The sequence below is a fragment of the Sander vitreus genome, chromosome 12 (genome assembly GCF_031162955.1).
Source record: "Sander vitreus isolate 19-12246 chromosome 12, sanVit1, whole genome shotgun sequence".
In the NCBI taxonomy this organism is placed as follows: Eukaryota; Metazoa; Chordata; class Actinopteri; order Perciformes; family Percidae; genus Sander; species Sander vitreus.
In genome coordinates, this window is record NC_135866.1 from 14,979,174 (window position 1) to 14,999,142 (window position 19,969).

Below are 19,969 nucleotides of genomic sequence, written 5' to 3' on the forward strand. Positions count from 1 at the left end.
GGTGGGTGTGTCTCTAGTTTATTGGCTCAGGTCACAGGTGATACCCAATCAGCAGAGTCTATAAACTTGTGGTAATAAAAAGTCAGAGCGCTCTCTCCCCGTGCGGTCGAAAATCAAGCTGCACCACTTAGCGCTCCCCCTAGAGGCCTGGGGAACTTCCATTGTGTAAACTGGATGCAGCGTTTTTCTGGTGCATTTGTTTTCGGGGATTGTGTGCTTTTCTTTTTGCATTGTTTCTGTATTTGCAGCACGTTTGTGTATTTGGTTGTGCTGTGTGTATTTGCAGCGTGTTTGCTAAACGCTGCGCATGTGTTGTCAAATTAATGAAGAGCTTTTCTTAATTTACATGTGTTTTGTCTATTTGCATGTGTTTCATAAAGTTGCAGTTTGTTTGCCCCTGTCAGCCCATGTGCCATTAAGTAAGACAAAATCTGAAATCAAGCACGTTAACTGAGCACATATGTGCTTATCCAGGCATACAACGACCACATTAGGGACTCTTTTTTTTTCTTTATTAAGGTAATATGTTTATCTTAATCACTTCAACCATTATTTGATTGAACACACATGTGCAACGTTCCAAAAGAGGTCAGAAAACAGACACCACATACAGGATGAGTCACATCTGGTTTGTGCCAGCAGCATCAGGTATGCAGATCAGCTCTGATATGCTAATGTACCCCCAAGACAGAACCATGAGCATTTCACAGAATCAGATCCTGATGGGCTTGTTAGAGTCCAGATTCAATGTAAACAACCCCACTATCTACAGACCGAGAAACATGCCCATACATGAGTATAAAGTGCATATAGGGCTGCAACTAACTATTATTTATATTATAGATTAATCCGTCAATATTATTTATTATTCAATTCATTATTTAAAAAGTAAAATAAAATAGCAAAAAATGCCCATCTCAAGGTGATGTGTGAAATTGCTTGTTTTGTCTGACCAACAGTTCAAACCCCCGATTTATTCAGTGTCATTAAATTTTTTTAATCATGTGAAACAGAGAAAAGGAGCAATACTCACTTTGAGAAGCTGGAAACGTACTATTTATTAAAGCTGAAACAATTAATCAATCACTAAAATCAATCAACTAATTGATTAATTGTTCCGACACTACACTGCATGGAGAATTGGCATCAATTTCACCCATCTACAGTTAAGGTATAGTTCGTCATTTTGGGGGAAAAAAAACACTTAATCACTTTCTTGCCAACAGTTCTATTCAATTCAATTCTATAATTTGGTTCAAATTCAATGTACAAACACTATTTAAATAATGACATCTGCAAATGAGATAAATGTGCTTGGGGGTTGCTGGTGAAGTGCGACACCAGGCTTGCTAGTCACTTCGACATGTCAGGATGGATTAAGCATGACGATGGTCAGATGTGCAGCACAGACTCATCGGAGAGAGGCCTAATGTTTGAATCTGCTCTGCATTAGCATCTCTGGCCATCCTGTTACATATGCTTTGAGAAAAGGCAGCGTTGTTATAAAAGCCCTTGACATCTTACACAAGCTGCTGTTCGGCGCCTGCAGTTCTCAATAGTAGCAATTCTGTCATAGTTTTTAAAATCCAATTTGGGCTTTGGACATTTATCAAAACCAAGAAAAGTTGGGAAATACCACGCGGGGCAATGTACTGTAACTAGTGGGAACGGTCAACAAAAGCTTTTGTGTTCTCAGCCTAAAAGAAAACATTTTTAATTATGTGTTTCATTTACAAGGGGGTACCGTTTTGAGGGTTGAAGAATTCAATGCGACCACAATGCACTGGAGTTAAAGACAAAATAATATGATTGGTTTGGCTGTGGAATCCAAAATCCTCCTCTGAACAATCAACTGGGAAAATGACAGTAACCACAATGAGATACAGTAGATGCTAGGGTCTGCTGGAAAATCCTGCTCTTAAGACACCCCTAAATACACAAATACTGTACACCCCACATCTCTCATCATTTCCTTGCAGTTCTCATGCATTAATTCCATGTTGCTGACTGTGTACTTGCTGTGGCTGCTTCGACATACAGTATGTTGGTGTTTGAGATGGCTGTCTATTGTAGTGTAAAAGGTTTAAAAAATGTGTGTAAAATGTTAACTATTAAAAATATGATCCTGGTCATTCAAATGATTGCAAAAACATGCATGTCGCGTAGCATTTAGTGTGACGTCATTATATAAACTGACTTTCTCTCAGCACGCTGAATGACTTCCTCTGTCACTGATCAAGGTAATTCTTGTAGAGCGCTGAAGTGTGCACATCTTCTGCTGATTAGTAGCAGCGCTTATCATCAACAATCACATTCAATCAACAAGGCGGTCTTTACAGTCTCTCTCACTTTCACTCTTGTGATCATCATGGTTTTGCTGCTGGTTATGCTGTTCACTCCCACAGTTCCTGGTAAACTTTACCTTTTGTGTTGTTTGATGTCTTCCTCCATTACTCCAGCTTTTTCCTAGTACTCCTTTTATAGCTTATTAGCTTTGACTGCCTTGTGTATCTGTTTGGGTTCTGCTCTGTTTAGCCCCTGGGGGATTTATTGCACTCCCCACTTAACCTCTCGCTCCAGCTGTAATTAATTGGGGAGTTCCTCAATAGCTCAGCCCATTCTGAAAACTAAAACAATTTTGCTGCGACTAATGGCTCAGACTCCCTTTAGCATTCTTTGACTCTGAGAAACTCTTTGCAGGTATTGTAAATTCTAACTATTGGAGAACTAATCAAGGCTAATGAAGTGGGAACCTGCCATAATTAGTTCCTTTAAGTGTTGCTAAGCAAGGCATTTTGGTCGATCCTGTATATGAAAACCATGATTGACAGGCTTATGGATTCTCTTATCTATCCAAAAATCAAACATCAGCACTGTAAGCCTTTTGTCATTCTACTATGGCAAAAAAATCCCAATCTTGTTAAAGGAGCAAACGATGGACAAAAACCTACCAGCCTTTAGTGATTACAGATTAGCAACACCAGAAATTCCGATCAGTGGTAAAAAAGACATATTAAAGAGATATTTTCTCATATTATTGCTATTCTTTAAACATGCTAGCAGTGTGGCTGCAGCAGGCCCACTACTTTGTTCCAGATTGAAATATTTAAACAATTATACCATGGTTTGCTATGACATGTAGAGATGTCAATGGTCCCTTGAGGAGGTTAGTGATTTATTAACTGAATTGTTGGGAAATCTGGTACAGACATTTAAGCCCCTATCAAGATTAATTGTGATAACTTTGGTGATCCCCTGACCTTTAGCGACATCATCGTGTCACATTTTTAATTTGTCGAATACTTTGGTTTATAACCAAATACCTGCAAAACTAATGACATTCATATGTACTTAGTGTTCAGTGCTAATGAGCAAATTTTTGAATGCTAACATGCTTAACTTAAAAGATGATGAACATTGTAAACATTATACCTGCTAAATCAGCATGTTAGCATTGTCAACATATTACCACTTTGACATTAGCATCTTGTTTCTCTACTCACCAGGAACCTTCTGCTTTGACTTGATGTTCCCCTCACACTTCCGTTTGGCTCTGACCAACAGGCCTATCTGTTCATCTTTCGTAAGCACATCATCTGCAAAAACCTGCAAATTTAGAAAGTATCATGGAGTTAATAAAGGGAAATGGCAGTATGCAAAATGCATGTTGTAAACACCAAAATCCATCAATAAACAACATCATTTAGCAACATAACCATTTTTGATCTGTCCAAAGAAGCTATTTTTTTTACATGACAGGGTGTTTTTTTAACTGAACATCTGTAGTCTGAAGCAACTATTCTGACCTTTCTCTCATAATCGGAGCATGAAATTCATCAATTGGCTCCCAGATAGCACTCCCAGATGAATGAATCAACACTGATTCATTATTCATTTAATGAATTTAATTTTAGTTTATTTTGATACATTGAAAATATTGTTACAATGCATAATAATTAACCACGAGAAACCAGACCTTTTCATGACATTTTCTTTATTCAAACTTTTGTACAACATTATATTGGTCTCTACTGTAGCCTACATGTAAATAAAGTGCAAGAAAACTGTTGTATTCATTTAAAGAAAACGTGAATTAGCTAACTGATTAACATTTCCAAAAAGTAAATGACAGCAGGGTCAATCTAAATTTACATAACCTTTTCAACGAAACAATATAATATTTATTTAATATTTATAAAACTATAGTTACAGATCAAATATATTAAGTGAAATATAATACCACAGCATGTCTTGCAAATGAAACAGTGAATTCAATATTTACATTTTAAAGACCTTTAAGGCCTAGTACCATTTATCAGTATTTAACCCAAGACATCAGAAAAACTGTTATGATGGTCAACACAAAGCTCATCATTGAGGTTTACTGAATACAGTCGCTACTCAGGTGTTAAATCCATGTTATCTTTAGTTTATTGTGGTACAAACTCACTCACTCACATACAGTCTTTCATTATTGTCTCCTTGAAGAGCCTCTTGTCTGACTTACATTCACACCTGGAGTCTTTTCACTGGTGTCCTGTTCAGTTCTGACTCTGGTGTCCCCCAGAGTCAGAACTAAACATGGAGAAGCTGCATTTAAGCACTACTAGATGTGGAACAAACTCCCAGAAAACTGCAGGTCCGCTGCAACTCTGTTCTTTTAAATCAAGGCTGACGAATTTTCTGTTTGACGCTGCCTTTTATTAAATCAAGTAATTGTTAATTTCTTACACTGCACTGTGACTTATATTCTTGTATTTTATACCTGTCTTATTCCATTTTAAGCTTAATTTTATTTCATACTCTTCAATGAATGTTTTTAATTGTTTTTAAATTGATCTTTAACGTTTTATGTAAAGCACTTTGAATTGCCTTGTTGCTGAAATGTGCTATACTGTATAAATAAAGTTGCCTTGCCTTGCATATTGAAAACCTGACCCAAACCCAATGTTGATTCAACTAAATTTTTTCCCAACATTTTAACTGTGACTGCTGTAAAAATGTTGATATCAATTGAAATGAGATTTTTCAACCTTTAAGTCCATACAGTAACTCAATGTTGGATTGATTACTTTTGCTATCTCCACACATGATTTCCTCTCTTCACAACTCTCTAATGACTGCTTTCTGCATCCCTGATCATAGCGCCTGCAGCGCGTTCTAAATCCGATTTCCCTCTTTGAAATATTCCCGAAAATGTGCACTGCGGTCAATTTCGGTCAAATGGAAAGCAACAGGGTGGCCTGGGTGTTAGACAGCCTGGTGTGAATCTGGAAGGTCAGGTTGAATTGTACTTTGACCGCCCGTCAAAGTGTTCATGAGAAAAACTGTATATTCATTTCTGTCTTAACCCTCTGGGGTCTGAGAGTATTTTCAGTTTTTATAAAGCAAAAAAAGGTTGTAAAAGATTGGATGTCTAGCTTGAATAAACAGTCTCAGTTTCACTTGTTTATAGTCCCAGCTTGTATTCCTGTGATTATATCCACTGTGTGGTCACTAATCAAATGTGACAAATGACATTTTATTCCGAACATTTTCTAACACCTTATATGTTCTCAGCTTTTTAACATTGTGTTTGAGAGTGGTGTGGTACTTCAGGTGTGGTTTTCCAGTCATGGAAACATTTTTCCATTCTAATAGGTCACACTGACTGGCTCGCTTTTTGCCCGTGGATTACTTTTGGGCAATGACAAATGTGACTGTACTGAAAATGACCACATTCATTTTTAACAGAGCGTGACAAGAGAAGTGGAAATGAAAACAGAGAAATTCAAGCCCAGTGCTAAAACTAAAGCATAGATCAGCGCACAAATCATCAGGATTTCCTACGCTGGCATTAAGGGCATTTCATGGTGCTTTGAGTCAATACTGCAGCAAAATGCAAAATGTATACGCACAATGAAACACAAACCAACATGTATGTCATACACTGTGCCTGGAGGTGCAGCTAAAAAAACTTGTTTCGTTTTTTTAGTTCAGTGATGGAGAGCAAACAGTACAAATTAAAGACAGACGTTTGCTCAGAGCAGCTGACTCCCTGGCTGCAGTTGTATTTATCAGCTGCAGACACAAATTAGCCTACATGTCTGGATGAAAAGAAATCATATTCTGCACTCAAGTTTACATAGTAATGGGAAAAGAAATTGTGAAAAAAATAATTCCAACATGCAGAGAAAAAAGAAACAAAGAGACAGAGAGAGTGAAGAGGTTGAATGCATTTGGTGCCACTGATTTGTCCATGTCTCCCTTGTAAGTGACATTTTAATCTGTGTCTAACACAATTTATTTGTAACATATGTGCATGTCAGATGTTCACTAGAGACAAACTAGTATTTCAGAGTGACAATAAACTAAGGAAACGTTATAAAAGGTGGATGATTGCATACTAATATTTGTGTTTAGGCATATAACAAGCTATAATAAATGTGTTAAATCCAACAGTACATCATTGTTAGCACCTGAACTATATGTTGCTTTCTGTTTCTCACAAGGAAAAATGCAGTGGTGCATGAAGTATTCTGATCTTACACTTATGTAAAAAATAGTCATGCAACAATGTAAAGATACCTTTTTTCACAAAAGAGTACAAAAAAAAGAGTATCAGCTTACTTAAAAGTAAAAGTACATTTTGCAACAGAAATGCCCTTGTTGGAGTGGGATTATTACATGTTATATTATTGTGTGAATATTACTGTAAGCAGCATTGTAATAGGCCTATTTCACAGCAGCCATTTTGACATGGCATTGCAGAGCAAACAGGTGTAATTAAAAACATTAATAATGGCCCTGGTCCATTCAGGTGGCTGGGATGAGCTAGCATGCAGGCCAGGGCCTGGGATGGCTCGGACACACACAATAGGACAACAACAGGACCATAATTAATTTGATCAATTCCACCTGTGTTTGCCCTGCAGAGACATGTTAGAATGGCTTTTGTGAACAGGGCCTATTCATAGCTTGTTGAGGTGGAGCTGTCAGATAACTTTGAAGTAGAAGTATAAAGTAGTAAAAAAAGGAAACCATCAAGAAAAATAAAATTTGTACTTAAAGTAAGTACAGAACCTGAGTAAAGGTACTTAGTTAACGTTCCACCACTGGAATGCTTATACAGTACAGTTAATGTAGTAGAAGTACTGCACACCAAGCAGTATAGTATAGCAAACATGTATACTTCTGTAGGCGGCTGCTACCAGTGACATGAGAACCATCTATTGCAACAGTAGGCTGTTTAAGCCTTCTCTGGTGCATGTTTATAATCTAAAATAAACAGCTATGAATCTTCTAAAAGTCATGTGGGAACAAAGACTTATATACATTGTCTCTGATGCACGTGCTTAATTTCACAACCTTAAAATGAAACTGTAAATACCAAGCTGTCGTGGAGTTGCTGCACACAAAACCATAATACCTCAATTTATCAATATTTTCACTACTTTCAGCCCTGAAATAAGGATGTCCAGTCTGAGAGCTGAATAAGGTTACAGAATGAAGACGTTTATGGCTTTGCACAGTAAACAACCACAGATGGAACAACATTTGACCGCAGGCGAACAAGGATAGATACTACCTGTTTACTGTACTAACTATGCCAATATAGAATATTCCACTGAATGTTCCTGGGCCGTTGACACTATTTTCATCTGAATAACTGGTGTTACTTTAGGTGAAAGCTGAACCAACAGGAAACCAGAAACAGGGAATCTGAATGGTAACTGTTCTGAAAGGACAAGTGTCATTATCATCACAGCATCGCAAAGTATAGTATCAGTGGTTCTGCCGTTTTGTATTTGTGTATTTTCACAGTTTGAATGGAAATTAACAAGCTCTTATTATATGTTATGAATCTACTTTATATTATGTGTTGCATTTTTGCATTTTCACCTCAGTCAAACACTTCAAAGTGGAGTGAAATGTCAGCCAGTTTACTACACTTTTACACTGTTTTGGCTATTTTCTACAAACCTGGAAAGTGGGGCTGCCGCTCCAACACATCAAGAACAAATATCTTAACCTTTACAGCGCAGTTTGAGCCTCTGTGAAACATTAAACTAAAACGAGGCATGAAGTTTTGGGGTTTTCTTTCTCAAAATCTAAGGAAATTTCTTCCTTCATCTGCAGATGCCAGCTCGCAGGGACATAGAAGAGTATCATTTACTATTTTAAGAAGAGAATTCTGGGTAATAAGTGTGCCTCCTGATTATTTCTGAAAACTATTCCTCCTCCACTGGCCAGAGTCCAAACCTCCAAAGTAAACACAACTCTCACAGGGAGAAACATGGACATTCTTATGTACTGCATTTCATTCAAAACACAGTAATCTTTTTGTTAAACACTTTTTTCTGGTGTGTGCCAAAATGAAAATTAGAAAAATACACACCGTATAAATATGTGTGTTTTCATCACTGGTCTCTAGAATACAAACTCCACTTGAATAAACCACAAGTTTATATATGTCTTTGCAAACTGCGGCTTGATGACTTAAACTTCAGCTCTCTGCAAGGATATAAGACCAATATTGAGAGAACTGTTTTTAGGCTGGTGTGTCAAGACAGTGTTGAACCACTACGCCTAAATACTGACACTATATAGTATGTGAGTGAAGGTACATTCACAGTTTTAGTTCTAATTCCAGCATTTGGATTCCATATTATTTTAGTAACTCAATGCTAAGTCATATTTAGTTATAAAGGTTTAACTTGTCTGGTACCACAGATGTCTTCAGTGTTCATTTGTTGATTTTTGAATATTTTGTAGCAGAAGGATACAAAAAGTAAAAAAAAAAAATAAATAAATAAATGTAAAAATGGAGTCATATGGAAAGACACCATGCATACATTGAGTGGAGACACTGGGTTTCCGGTACATTACCAACAGTCTTGATTGTGGACAGCCTTGCGCTTTTTCTTTTTTCAAGAAAGTTGTGGTTGACCAAAGTCATTTCCTGAAATGCCCTACAGTGAATAAGAGAGTGAAATGCTGGAGCTTGTGAGGTAGACTTTCCTTAGAAAGCACAAAGCAAAAAAGTTGAGTATTCAAAAAGTTTAAATGAACCGCAAAAGTGTCACTGAGTTCAAAGGCGTGTGATTATCTACAGTACGTCAACAATGGATTGGGAGTCAAAGTACATGAAAAAGTGGTCTAAATACAAAATAATTACATGACAGAACAAAACTTAAAGTGCTCATATTATGCTCATTTTCAGGTTCATAATTGTATTTAGAAGTTGTACCAGAATAGGTTTACGTGGTTTAATTTTCAGAAAACACCATATTTTTGTTGTACTGCACATTGCTGCAGCTCCTCTTTTCACCCTGTGTGCTGAGCTCTCTGTTTTAGCTACAGAGTGAGACATCTCACTTCTGTACTATCTTTGTTGGGAGTCGCACATGCGCACTAAGTACTGCTAGCTTCTCAGTTGCAGAGCATGAGGGAGTGCCATGCTAGCAGCTAGGTCAGCATTATAACTTGGTTACAAAGTGACGCACGTCCGTCACAGAAGTAAAGGCTGGACTACAATAGAGCTGTTTGGAGCAGTTGGTGAACAGTGTTTTCTCTGGAAGATGGTAAGTCCCTTTGGGGTGGACTTTGGGCTTTTTCACTTTGTAAACCTATAATGTGCACAACAAGATATATAACACAATAAAGGAAAGGGGGAAAGACAAAAAGCATAATATGAGCACTTTAAAGTCCAAAAAACAAAACTCATATTCAGCCACACGTTTGAAAAACCTGACAGCAGAGACTCATGTATTTCTTGAGGGAAAGATATTTGTGACCTTTGCACTGAGCTTGGTACAAGTCAAGTTGAAAGAAAATGTCTCTATCAAGATTAAGACGTTATCGCGGTGGTGCAGATCTTTAAAATCACGTTTCTACAAAGACAAAAAGCATACTATTTAACAAATACTTGTTGTTACAGTAGATTACTTACAAATATATTTGCAATAGCCTACTTATTGAAAAGATAAAGATAAATAAATGTAAGGACTGGCAATATCAAGGACGGGTTTCTTTTTTTTTTTTTACCATTACATGATATCAATATCAAACACAACTGATTGATTCCCGACTATGCAATATGTGAATTACTTTTTTTCAGTAGGCTATTTCTAAATATTACTCAAGGCTCCATGGAGCATGAATAACTAAATAAGCTATAACGTATGCAACAAATATGCACAAACACTGTGGTTATTCAGGGAATATCCTTAAACCCCTCAAATAAAAATAGAAAAATCCACAAGATTAGACCAATTAGCAAATGACAGAACCATAAGGTGATAGATTGGTTTAAGTATTTTTTTTTTGTTTTAGAGCAAAGTGTGGCCCTAATGGTCCACTATGAGAAATGTGGTAGGATTAAACACGTATTAAAAATGTTTCTTTACGCTGGGAACATGGAAACAGAAGATAATTTCATTTGAAAACTGAAAAGCAAGCTTAATGGGGGCACTAGAGGACCACTAAAAGTCAAAAAGCTGTCTCTGCTCAGTCGGTCACTGGCGGAAAGCCAAAACAACAGTTGGGATTTAGACTGCCTTTTTATCTTCATCTCCAACATGGACAAAATGTGTCAGAAATTCCCAGGTGTGAATGATGTCACTGAACAGTAATAAAGATAAAAAATGACAATTAATTTGTCTCAATACCAAAGACAGATTTGGATGCTCCAGTACATTAAATGTCACCCTATACCAATCATGCATATCAAAGTACCAAACCAAGTTTGCACAATGACAGTTTGTGCATTACTTACCTCCGTCGAGGAGGTTATGTTTTCAGTTTGGTTTGTTTGTTTGTTTGTTTGTTTGTTTGTTTGTCAGCCAGCAGGATTACGAAAACATAATTACTGGCCAATTTTCACGAAACTTGGTGGAAGGGTGTAGCATGGACCATGGAAGAACCCATTAAATTTTAGAGCGGATCCGAATCACAAGGCGGATACACAAATTATTTTTCACTTTCACTAACATTGCGAGATACGGCATGTTCTTGACGTAAGTCTGCACTCTCTAGTTTTAATATAGTTTGATCATGTCACATATACAGTATTGTAGCTGAATGGAGCATGGCAGATTTCTTTGCAAATGTGATCTTGATTATTTGACAAAATCCCGATATTTATTGATAGGTTTTATTTTAAAACCACATGTTGTGTGATTCACAGTATCTGGGAATGTGTCTGCAGAGGTCATGATTTTAAAAACATGAACTCAACCAACTATGAAACTGTTCATACATGTGACCTCCGTGTTACTATTTTATCAGGAAACACAAACCATATTCATTTTCTCTCTCACTTCAGAGTCGCCCAATAATGCCTCTCTCTGTTAGCTGATCTGTCAGTGAGGATGAGATTTTTAGGTAAATGGTTGTATAAAGTGAGATTTTCCTCTCCAGATCACACTTCGTCACAGGGATGATAAATAATATACAGATAATATTTACTCTGGTAACTGTAAAGCACCTCTATTATGGGAATACAGTCAAATGTTTGTTTTATGTACTTGTTTTGGTCATTTGCCATTCTTTACACCATAGGCTAACATTCACTTCCTTGTTGTTGGCATATATTCAAAATTTGATCCCATGGGCTTTTGGACTTTCCTGTATGTTTTTTCTCCACAAAATAGGAGGGTCTAGAAAATTATAACTCCGCTGAATCTTGTTTTTAATGGCCTGCATGCCCACTATCTGGAAAAATATGTTACTTTTGACATATTGCACCGCATGAATGTTTTAGCGGATGAGGTTCCTGGATATTATAAACTCTATGAGTCAGTGCCACTCCTCTTCAACTGTGCAATTTGCATTTGATGATAAAAACCACAAACCACAAGACTGGTTGTCCTTTGGAAATGCTTGCAGACCACATTCTGACTTAAAGCAGCATTTAGTTCCTAATTATACCCTGCACTGGTCGTAAGCCTGAAGAACAGCACTTTTGTCCTTGATGGAAACATTGTGTGCTCTGAGAGGCAGCATACATCTCATGAAGCCCAGATAGCTGTGACTGTGTTGTTCTCTCAAATCAAAAAGGACTATTTTTGCATTACATAAGTGATTTAATACACAAAGTATGAGCCGTTCTTCCAATGCGAATGAAAATGATACATTTTAATTTTCATCAAAAGCTTAAAAAATACTAATGCTCATGCAATCAAACAGTCAAATGCACTGGGCATTTTATATCTTAATGGATGTCACAAAAATGTCAACTAATAATACTTTTGGCAGACTGCTAGCAGGACAATGGGTTCCAATAAATGTAAATCTAGTCATGTTTATATATGTATATACATATATAGAGAGAGATTATTTGGATTAAAGGTTATTTTTTATTTTAAAGTGGATTTTTAATCCATGAGAGCTTTTTTTACCCTCTGTTATAACAGATTGTGCAGTTTCACTACACACGCTGCACAGCATTAATGGCATATGATACCCTCTCAGTCACAGCTTGCCAACCTCACACTCTAAATTACAGCAGCTGAGGAGAAAACATTAGATGATGTAAGTGTTCATATTAGCATTCAAAAAGCATCATTCATTCACGTTGATTTTCATCATGAGAGGAACATTAACTCAAATGAAAAACTGTCCATTACATTTTGCCACCTTAGAAACAATACATTCACACACTATATGTGGAGAAATAGACATTCATTATGATTGATTATTTAGGTTTTCCATGTGTTAGCTGTGTGTCACATTTCTGGGTAAATCTAATTATATACGTGCAAATCGCCTTGACCTACAGTACTTGTGAAAACGAAATAGGTGAGGTCGCAGAAAGTAGGGCTCTACAATATTTATTAGGATTGACAGCAGGTACCTTCTAATGGACTCATCCATTTTTAAATAAGACTTTCACCAAAATACACACTGATTCAAGAAAAACATAGGATAAGGCTTAAAATGTCTGAAAGCTTTCCAAAGGTCTTTTTTTTTTTTTACACAACAGGTTTCATAAATGAATGATGACAGTAAACTGACTGTCAGAGCAGGTGGGCTTAGTGGTCCAGGTGGTATATCCAGCCTGTGTGCAAAGGTTTGTTTCTGTAGTTCACAGCAGCATCTTCGCGGCTGCCACACGTTTCTCTGCCTCTAATTAGTTCCAGTATTGGAGCACTTGATCTAACTGTTATCATTACAATTAGTTACCCGCAGGGAGTTTTTCCAATTCATTCAAGCTTGTTCAACATCACATGCCAAAGTGTCATCACAGAGAAACACTTTCACAAGTCTAAATGGATGTGAGTGTCAACCATCGAGCCACCATCAGTATTCTCGGCATGCAGATCACTCAGCTTGCTCAAGCTTATTCCTGTATGCCCATGAGACTGAGCCAAGACACAATGTCCACAATGATGATATTTTAGCTTCATTTTTATATACAGTATAGAGAAGCAAAATACCAATATTACAATAAAAGCTTCACAAATGTATTATTTATATGTATTTTAAGTCAGGTGCCTCAATACCACATACTGGTACAACTAAAGTCAATAAACCAGAAAACTGTGTGGAAATGCCTGTCAAGAGTTAACACACCTACACACAAAATTGGTTACACAGTGTGTGCTCATGTGCAAAGAATTTCCTGTTTGACAAGTACAATTGAGCCCACTTTGAAGCCAGAAACCAATGCGACAACAATGTCCTTCTGACCTTAGGAACCAGATGAAAATAATTTCTGCAGCAACAATGTTATGTGCCATTACCGACAAGAGCAGGGCACAGCACAGCAATCAGTGCTGTGGACGTAGTTTGACATTTGAGTGAAGGAGCCGAGTATAAAAAGGTGACAAATGTAGAGGGCAACACTCCAAGCAATCAGCCCCCTAGCCACTGTTAACCAAAGGGAGACCAAGCAGTCTGCCGCCTGCTAAGAAATAGGACAAAGACACTGTTTGTACAAGGCCCCTGATTGTGACTGCCTTCCCAATAAAGCCTCTAAATTGTAGACAAATTAGGCATCCTTTAATTACCCCATTGCCTGCTAATATTTCACCCTTTAGATTTTCTATGAAGAGGCTGCTGAGAGGGAACCTTGTGCAGTTGGTCACCTTGTTTAAAATGTTTTTCAGAAGAGCCACTTTAGCAGAAAGACAATTTAAAATCAGGAAGCAAGGTCACAGTCATATTGAAGATGTCTAATTCAAGAGCACAGCAAAAAATTGTAATAACAATGTAATTGACAACCATTATGATTATTAAGAGTCATTAATAATGATCAAATTAGTTAAATTTATTTATTTTTGGCACAGGGTTAATATTATTATGGAATCACAGATTTCCCTGATGCATAGAAATTAATAGAAAATGATAGTAAGCATTCGACACACAACATACAGTAAGTCCATTTGAAACACAAGCTATAGGAAGATTAAATAAAATGTTCATTGTAGACATTGTTGTGCACTGTACAACACTTTACATAAATTATAATATATACTATATATATATATGAATATAAACTATTATTTTTCTTTGTCTCTGACCAATATATTGTAATTTTTTCATAATACTTGTCAAATGCTGCTCACAGGCCTGCTGACTCTATAAAAAGCTGCTGTTCCACAAATCTGTTTCTATAAAGTCACTAAATGATGTACTGAGCCATTAATGGATTAACTACAGAGATACAAATATATCATCACATTATGAATGCATTTAAAAGATTTAATACATATCCGAGACACAAATGTTAATGCACCCATCTGAGGATGAAGACGCTCAGACCGTCTAGTGAGTGAAGAAAATGTAAACACACATGGACTACACTGTGCACGGTGTGCTCCAACTAAGAGGCCTGCAACTGGCCTGTCAGCATGAGCTTTCCACTATCCACTTATTACAGTGTCAATGGTGCTGAGGTCTTTGAACCATGTTTTTATTTCTCTGAAAATGGCTTGAACTACATGTAGGTAAAAGGCAGAGTCTGTGGCAAAACGCAAACAGTGTGCACAGATGAGAACAGTCTATATTGATATCGCACATTTAGCTCACTGTAAACATAGCAGTAACACAGTTTAAGTAAATTCACTTTGCACATCAGCCATTACTGTAAAAAGGAGCACAAAAACACAAAACCATCTTTATGGACTCCATTTTTAAAATGTGTTTGCTTGTTTATGTGTTTTTTTTACCACAATGAACTGTAAGGCTGTCAACGAATATTCTACATTTGAATATATAATCAAATTGTAAAAAAAGACATTCAAATATGAAATTGTGAGAAAAAGGGTTCAGGTTAGAGACTTTCTGCCTCGCACGTTCTCGCCAGGGCTGCTGCTCCCTAAATGCTCAGCTTCCTAGTACAAAGTCTATGTAATGTCCGATTGAGCCCAGCCGGTCGTCCAGAAAAATATTGATGGCGTTTCTATCGTGTGGCTGGCACGAAACCAGAAACGAAAGAAATCAAACATCTTAGGGGGAAGAAGAAGGGTGATTTACACAAAGATGACAACAAAAATGTCTAACTGGAGAGACGACAAGATTCAAGAACTTCTTTTGGTATAAGGGTACAACAAATTCAAGGAACAGCAAGAGACTATGTTGTTAATAACCAAATTACGAACCGGCTGTAATCCACATCATGCCCTGCATGCTGCATGCTCTAAAGAGAGAGAGAGAGAGAGAGAGAGAGAGAGAGAGAGAGAGAGAGAGAGAGAGGTCTACGGTTTTTAAATTACGTTCTACGATTCATTAGTCTATTAGTTTATTTTGTAATGTGTAGGTATGAAGGTCTTTTTAAAATACATGTTTATGTTTAAATAAATATACAAGACAGCCTTAGTAAACTGAAGTGGAACTGATCCTTGGCACATCAAAGGCTCATAAAGAACCAGGGTTTCTAAGATTTTCCTCATCTGCATAATTCTAATCCCTTTCAAATTTACCTCAGAGAACACAACATCCTGCCTTGTCACATAAACTGAAACCAAACTACCCTATTTTGTAGACCAAAATGAGCTTCATTACCCCATAATTTCAATTCTTTGAAAATCATTGTAGCAAAACCAGAGATATCCTATTTTGTATTCCCTATATTCTTCTTCCTTGTCAAAACCAACTCCACTCGTTTGACTCTTGGTTTGTTATGCGGCTAATGTAGCCTCAAACTGCTAGCTTGAAGCAGAGAGAAGCAGCGGGCTACAGAGGTCTGGTAAGCTCACTTCACACAGACGCTTTTCATTTTCAAATTTGTAGTCATCAGCACCAACCGACACTGACTCAAGTGAGGTCACTTGAGGCACAATTAAGTGACATCACTTGATGCAATTTATCAGATTTCGCGTAGCTCCCTCTGGAGCCACAAAAGGCTTAATGCAACTTTTTTCACATATGCTCCCCAAGACTTATAAACAGACTTTGATGTGTACAAGCGGTGAAGTTCACCCTTTAAGTTTTCACTTTGGACATGGAATTTGTGGGAAGAAAAATGATGGAAATCTCCCAAACCAATGTTGGAGCCTCCAATATTTATTACAGTACATTCTGAATGTAGATTTGTGATTGACTTGTACAGCTCTTTACTGTAGTCCTTATGAATTATCTTTGAAAACATAACATAATAACACATGAAATTTTTCCATACAAAAGTCTGTTTCTTCCAAAAACTATAATGCATCATTACATCAGCAATAAAAATAATTGCAGAAATAAGCCACAAACTCTAAGGGATGTTCCATCTTTAGAGTCAAATGGTAAGTTTGATAAATTATGAAATACTACAACACTGCTTGGTAACCACACAGTACATACAGCAGCAAGTCCACAGGCTACAGTTCAAACAATGCCTCTATTTAGTGTACATGTGAACACACATAAATGCAGACATAGTGCAAGTTTAAGTATAATTGGCTGACTAACACCATGCACTGTATGATTTGTGCAATGCACTAATTTACTAACATGCTTTTGTTCTTTGACTTTAAAACATAGATTTTAGTTGATAAAAACATGAACTTAACTCTCTGAAATAAACCTGCAAAAACATTTACACAGACAGCTCAAATAAATCAACTAGAACTTTGTGTTTTTTATTATTTGTTAGTTAACTAATTCACTCACCCACCCATTCATTAATTTCTTACTCGCCACTGAACATTTAGGGCCACGGGGTTGGTTGGAGTCTGTCCCAACACACACGTCACCAGCCTACCAGGAAAAAACACAGAGAACTTCGACCGATGAGCAATATCTTCTAATGTTGGAGGAAGAACTCATGCAAAAACATTTGCAATAACACTCGGAATAGACCTTTTTCACGGCAGACATGTTGACATGTCATAGTAGGAAAAGCACAGGTGTATTCAAAACCATTAATGATGGCTGCATTCCACTTAGGAGAGGCCCTGGTATTGTGTATGCTGACTCACTGAAATAGCTTACTGGGACACTTGATGGAATTGAGCCATTGTTAAGGTTATCAATTTCAGCTGTTCTTTTAGTATGACAAGTCAAAATGTCTGCCGTGAAAAAGGTCTATTAATCATCTGTCTGGCCATCGATGCACAATTAACATTACACTTGCAAATGTCAGTCCCACATATTAATTCAATTTCTCCAGGTCTATACAAGTATATATTCATACGCAGCGCTTCAGATCTGCGATGATTCAAACTCTAACTTTGCAACCGCATTCTGAGTTTGTGCTCTCATTGGCTCATGTGTTAAATGTCATGGAGCTAACGCAGAAAAGTTCAGCCAAACTTTGCAGTGTTATTTGAATTTAAATTGGCTGAGACTTCCCCTGTGCTGCCATGTGAGGATTTCTTACTTATTGCTGGAATATCTTGAGCTGTAAACTGGATACTTACAAACCCATAAGGCCCAGAGTTTTGCAATGAAACTAATAAAGGTCCTTTAAGAAATCTGGCCTCCTTTCAGCCATGAGCCATGTGCCAGGGGAGTATTCCTGTCCAAGATTTGAGCGGCTTCCAACTCACGTATACAACTGGATCAAATGTGTGTAATCCTACTCTTCCTGCTCTTGATAATTGGGGGAATTGACTTGGAATTGTCTACAAACTCAATTTGTGTTGTATTTAGGATAGTATAATGAGTCTGGGAGCTTCTGTGTATTTGAAACTCAATCCCTTTACCAACAGTGGGGGCAGGGCTGAGCAGAACCGTGGTTCAACGTTAAAGGCCTCTACATAGCTGAGAATTTTCACATGTCAACTCAACTGAGGTACTTTGGGATTCCAAGCATATTGCCCGCAAGGAAGTCTGCACCACAATATTGATACAGCAGGTAACTGATGAAAAAGGACCACATACTGTAGGACACAAACTCAGGTCTGGCAATCAATCAGTGTGACCCTGACTTTTAGACTTGTTTAGCTATAAGAAAATGCTATTCCAACAATTTCTTAAGTGAAAACAATATTGACATGTTGGACATGCTCAACACTGAGTGAGTAAAGAAGAGAGAAGGCAGACCACCTTATCAAAGACACAGTAGGGATGCACCGATCTGATAACTTACTGATATTGGAAATCGGGCCATACTGACTCAAATAGCTAGATCAAGTACTAGTTACAATTGATCTGTTTAATTCCATTCTATATTGTATTTAATTAATAATAATATTTATTTTTTCTCTCCACCCCAGCCTACTTGCCCGAATCGGAAGAAAAAGACAACAACACACAGAAGACACAGCATACAGACAGGGTACCATTAGCTTACCGGTAGCCTGCAGCTGCACTTTTCCAGACACCACGGCCACTGCCGGAGTCGGAGATGACGGAGAAAACAACAGATCTGGAAAATCCTCCTGCTTCCCTGAAGTCATCGGTGTACCATCATTTTGCTTTCCCCGTGAGTTATGTAAACAAACAACAAAATGTAGAGCATGTGGGCTCTGACCGGACTTCATGGTGCGTTCAGGTGCTGCTCGTAAACTCGGGGTGCATTCAGGTGCACCTTGTAATGATGTTGCCTTGCACAAAAAAAATATCCTTGTCACTAACACACAGTGAGGTATAGAGCTCACTAATTAAACACTGGTATCGGATTAGTACTCGGATGCCCAAAGCCCAGGTATCGGCACTCAAAAAGTTGGATCTGTGCATCCCTAGTTCACAGTGAGAAAAATAGTGAGAGGGGTGAAAATGTCAATGTAGTTTACTAAAGCATCTATTGCCTCATTAAATATTGCCTCCTTTGCCTTCACTGATCTTTGTCAAGCTACTACTTAATAGCTTTTGAAGATGATAATTCACAGGATCACTGAGCACTAAGAAGCTGATTTAAATGCATCATTAAGTCAAGGTTAAAAAAAAGGCATACAAAAAAGGAAAAAAGATTATGTTGCTAATAACTCAAACTCATTGAGTAAACAGCCAAACTGCAGATCTGCATGAATGCTGAGGTTCATAGGTCAGAGGCACATCATTAAAATATCTGTTAGAAGTGTAACTTTTTCAGTGAGGCGTAAAAGTGGCATTGAGTTACACATACTCAACCATTTTTCAAGTGGAAAAGCTAAGAAAAAAAAGCAGAGGTCATGGTAAGTCAAGAAAACAAGCCCTTTCCTGAGTCAAACACAGCCATGGTGTAACCTTACTATGCTGGGGAAACTGAAGACTCTCCTATTAACGCACACGTTATGAGTTTGACTCACAGGCCCTCTAAAAACAGAGCAATGTGTCAGTTAATACAAAAAAGATAACCGTGGCACAAGATGTATGCGTTTCTAAGAGAAAGTTCAATAAATTAGATTATTCTGCAGTTATCTCAGGAATCCTCTCAGCTACTGTAAAGCTCTGCAGTGAAATACAGAGCATAATGATATGTGTGTGAAGAGTATTTTCCCACTACAAGTTGCCTCTGTGAGCTGAATCCCATGCTGATCCCAGGAAAATTCAGGCAAACATGTTAACTGACCTGTGACGACAGCGAGTGACTCACAATCTACAGCGACAATCCATGCACAGCAACTGATACAGAGTT

The 19,969-nt window shown here is 37.5% G+C and overlaps 1 protein-coding gene across 1 annotated transcript in view; it reads right to left on the reverse strand.

Moving 5' to 3' along the window:
• Positions 1-18,809, reverse strand: part of pth1r (parathyroid hormone 1 receptor) — a 41,567-nt gene extending 22,758 nt beyond the window's left edge. Inside the window, exons 1-3 of the mRNA XM_078264326.1 lie at positions 18,704-18,809; positions 4,508-4,575; positions 3,504-3,606 (exon numbers count right to left, since the gene is read on the reverse strand). Coding sequence (XP_078120452.1) covers positions 3,504-3,606; positions 4,508-4,575; positions 18,704-18,809 — 277 coding nt within the window. The remainder of the gene's footprint in view (positions 1-3,503; positions 3,607-4,507; positions 4,576-18,703) is intronic.
• Between the last annotated feature and the right edge of the window lie 1,160 nt (positions 18,810-19,969).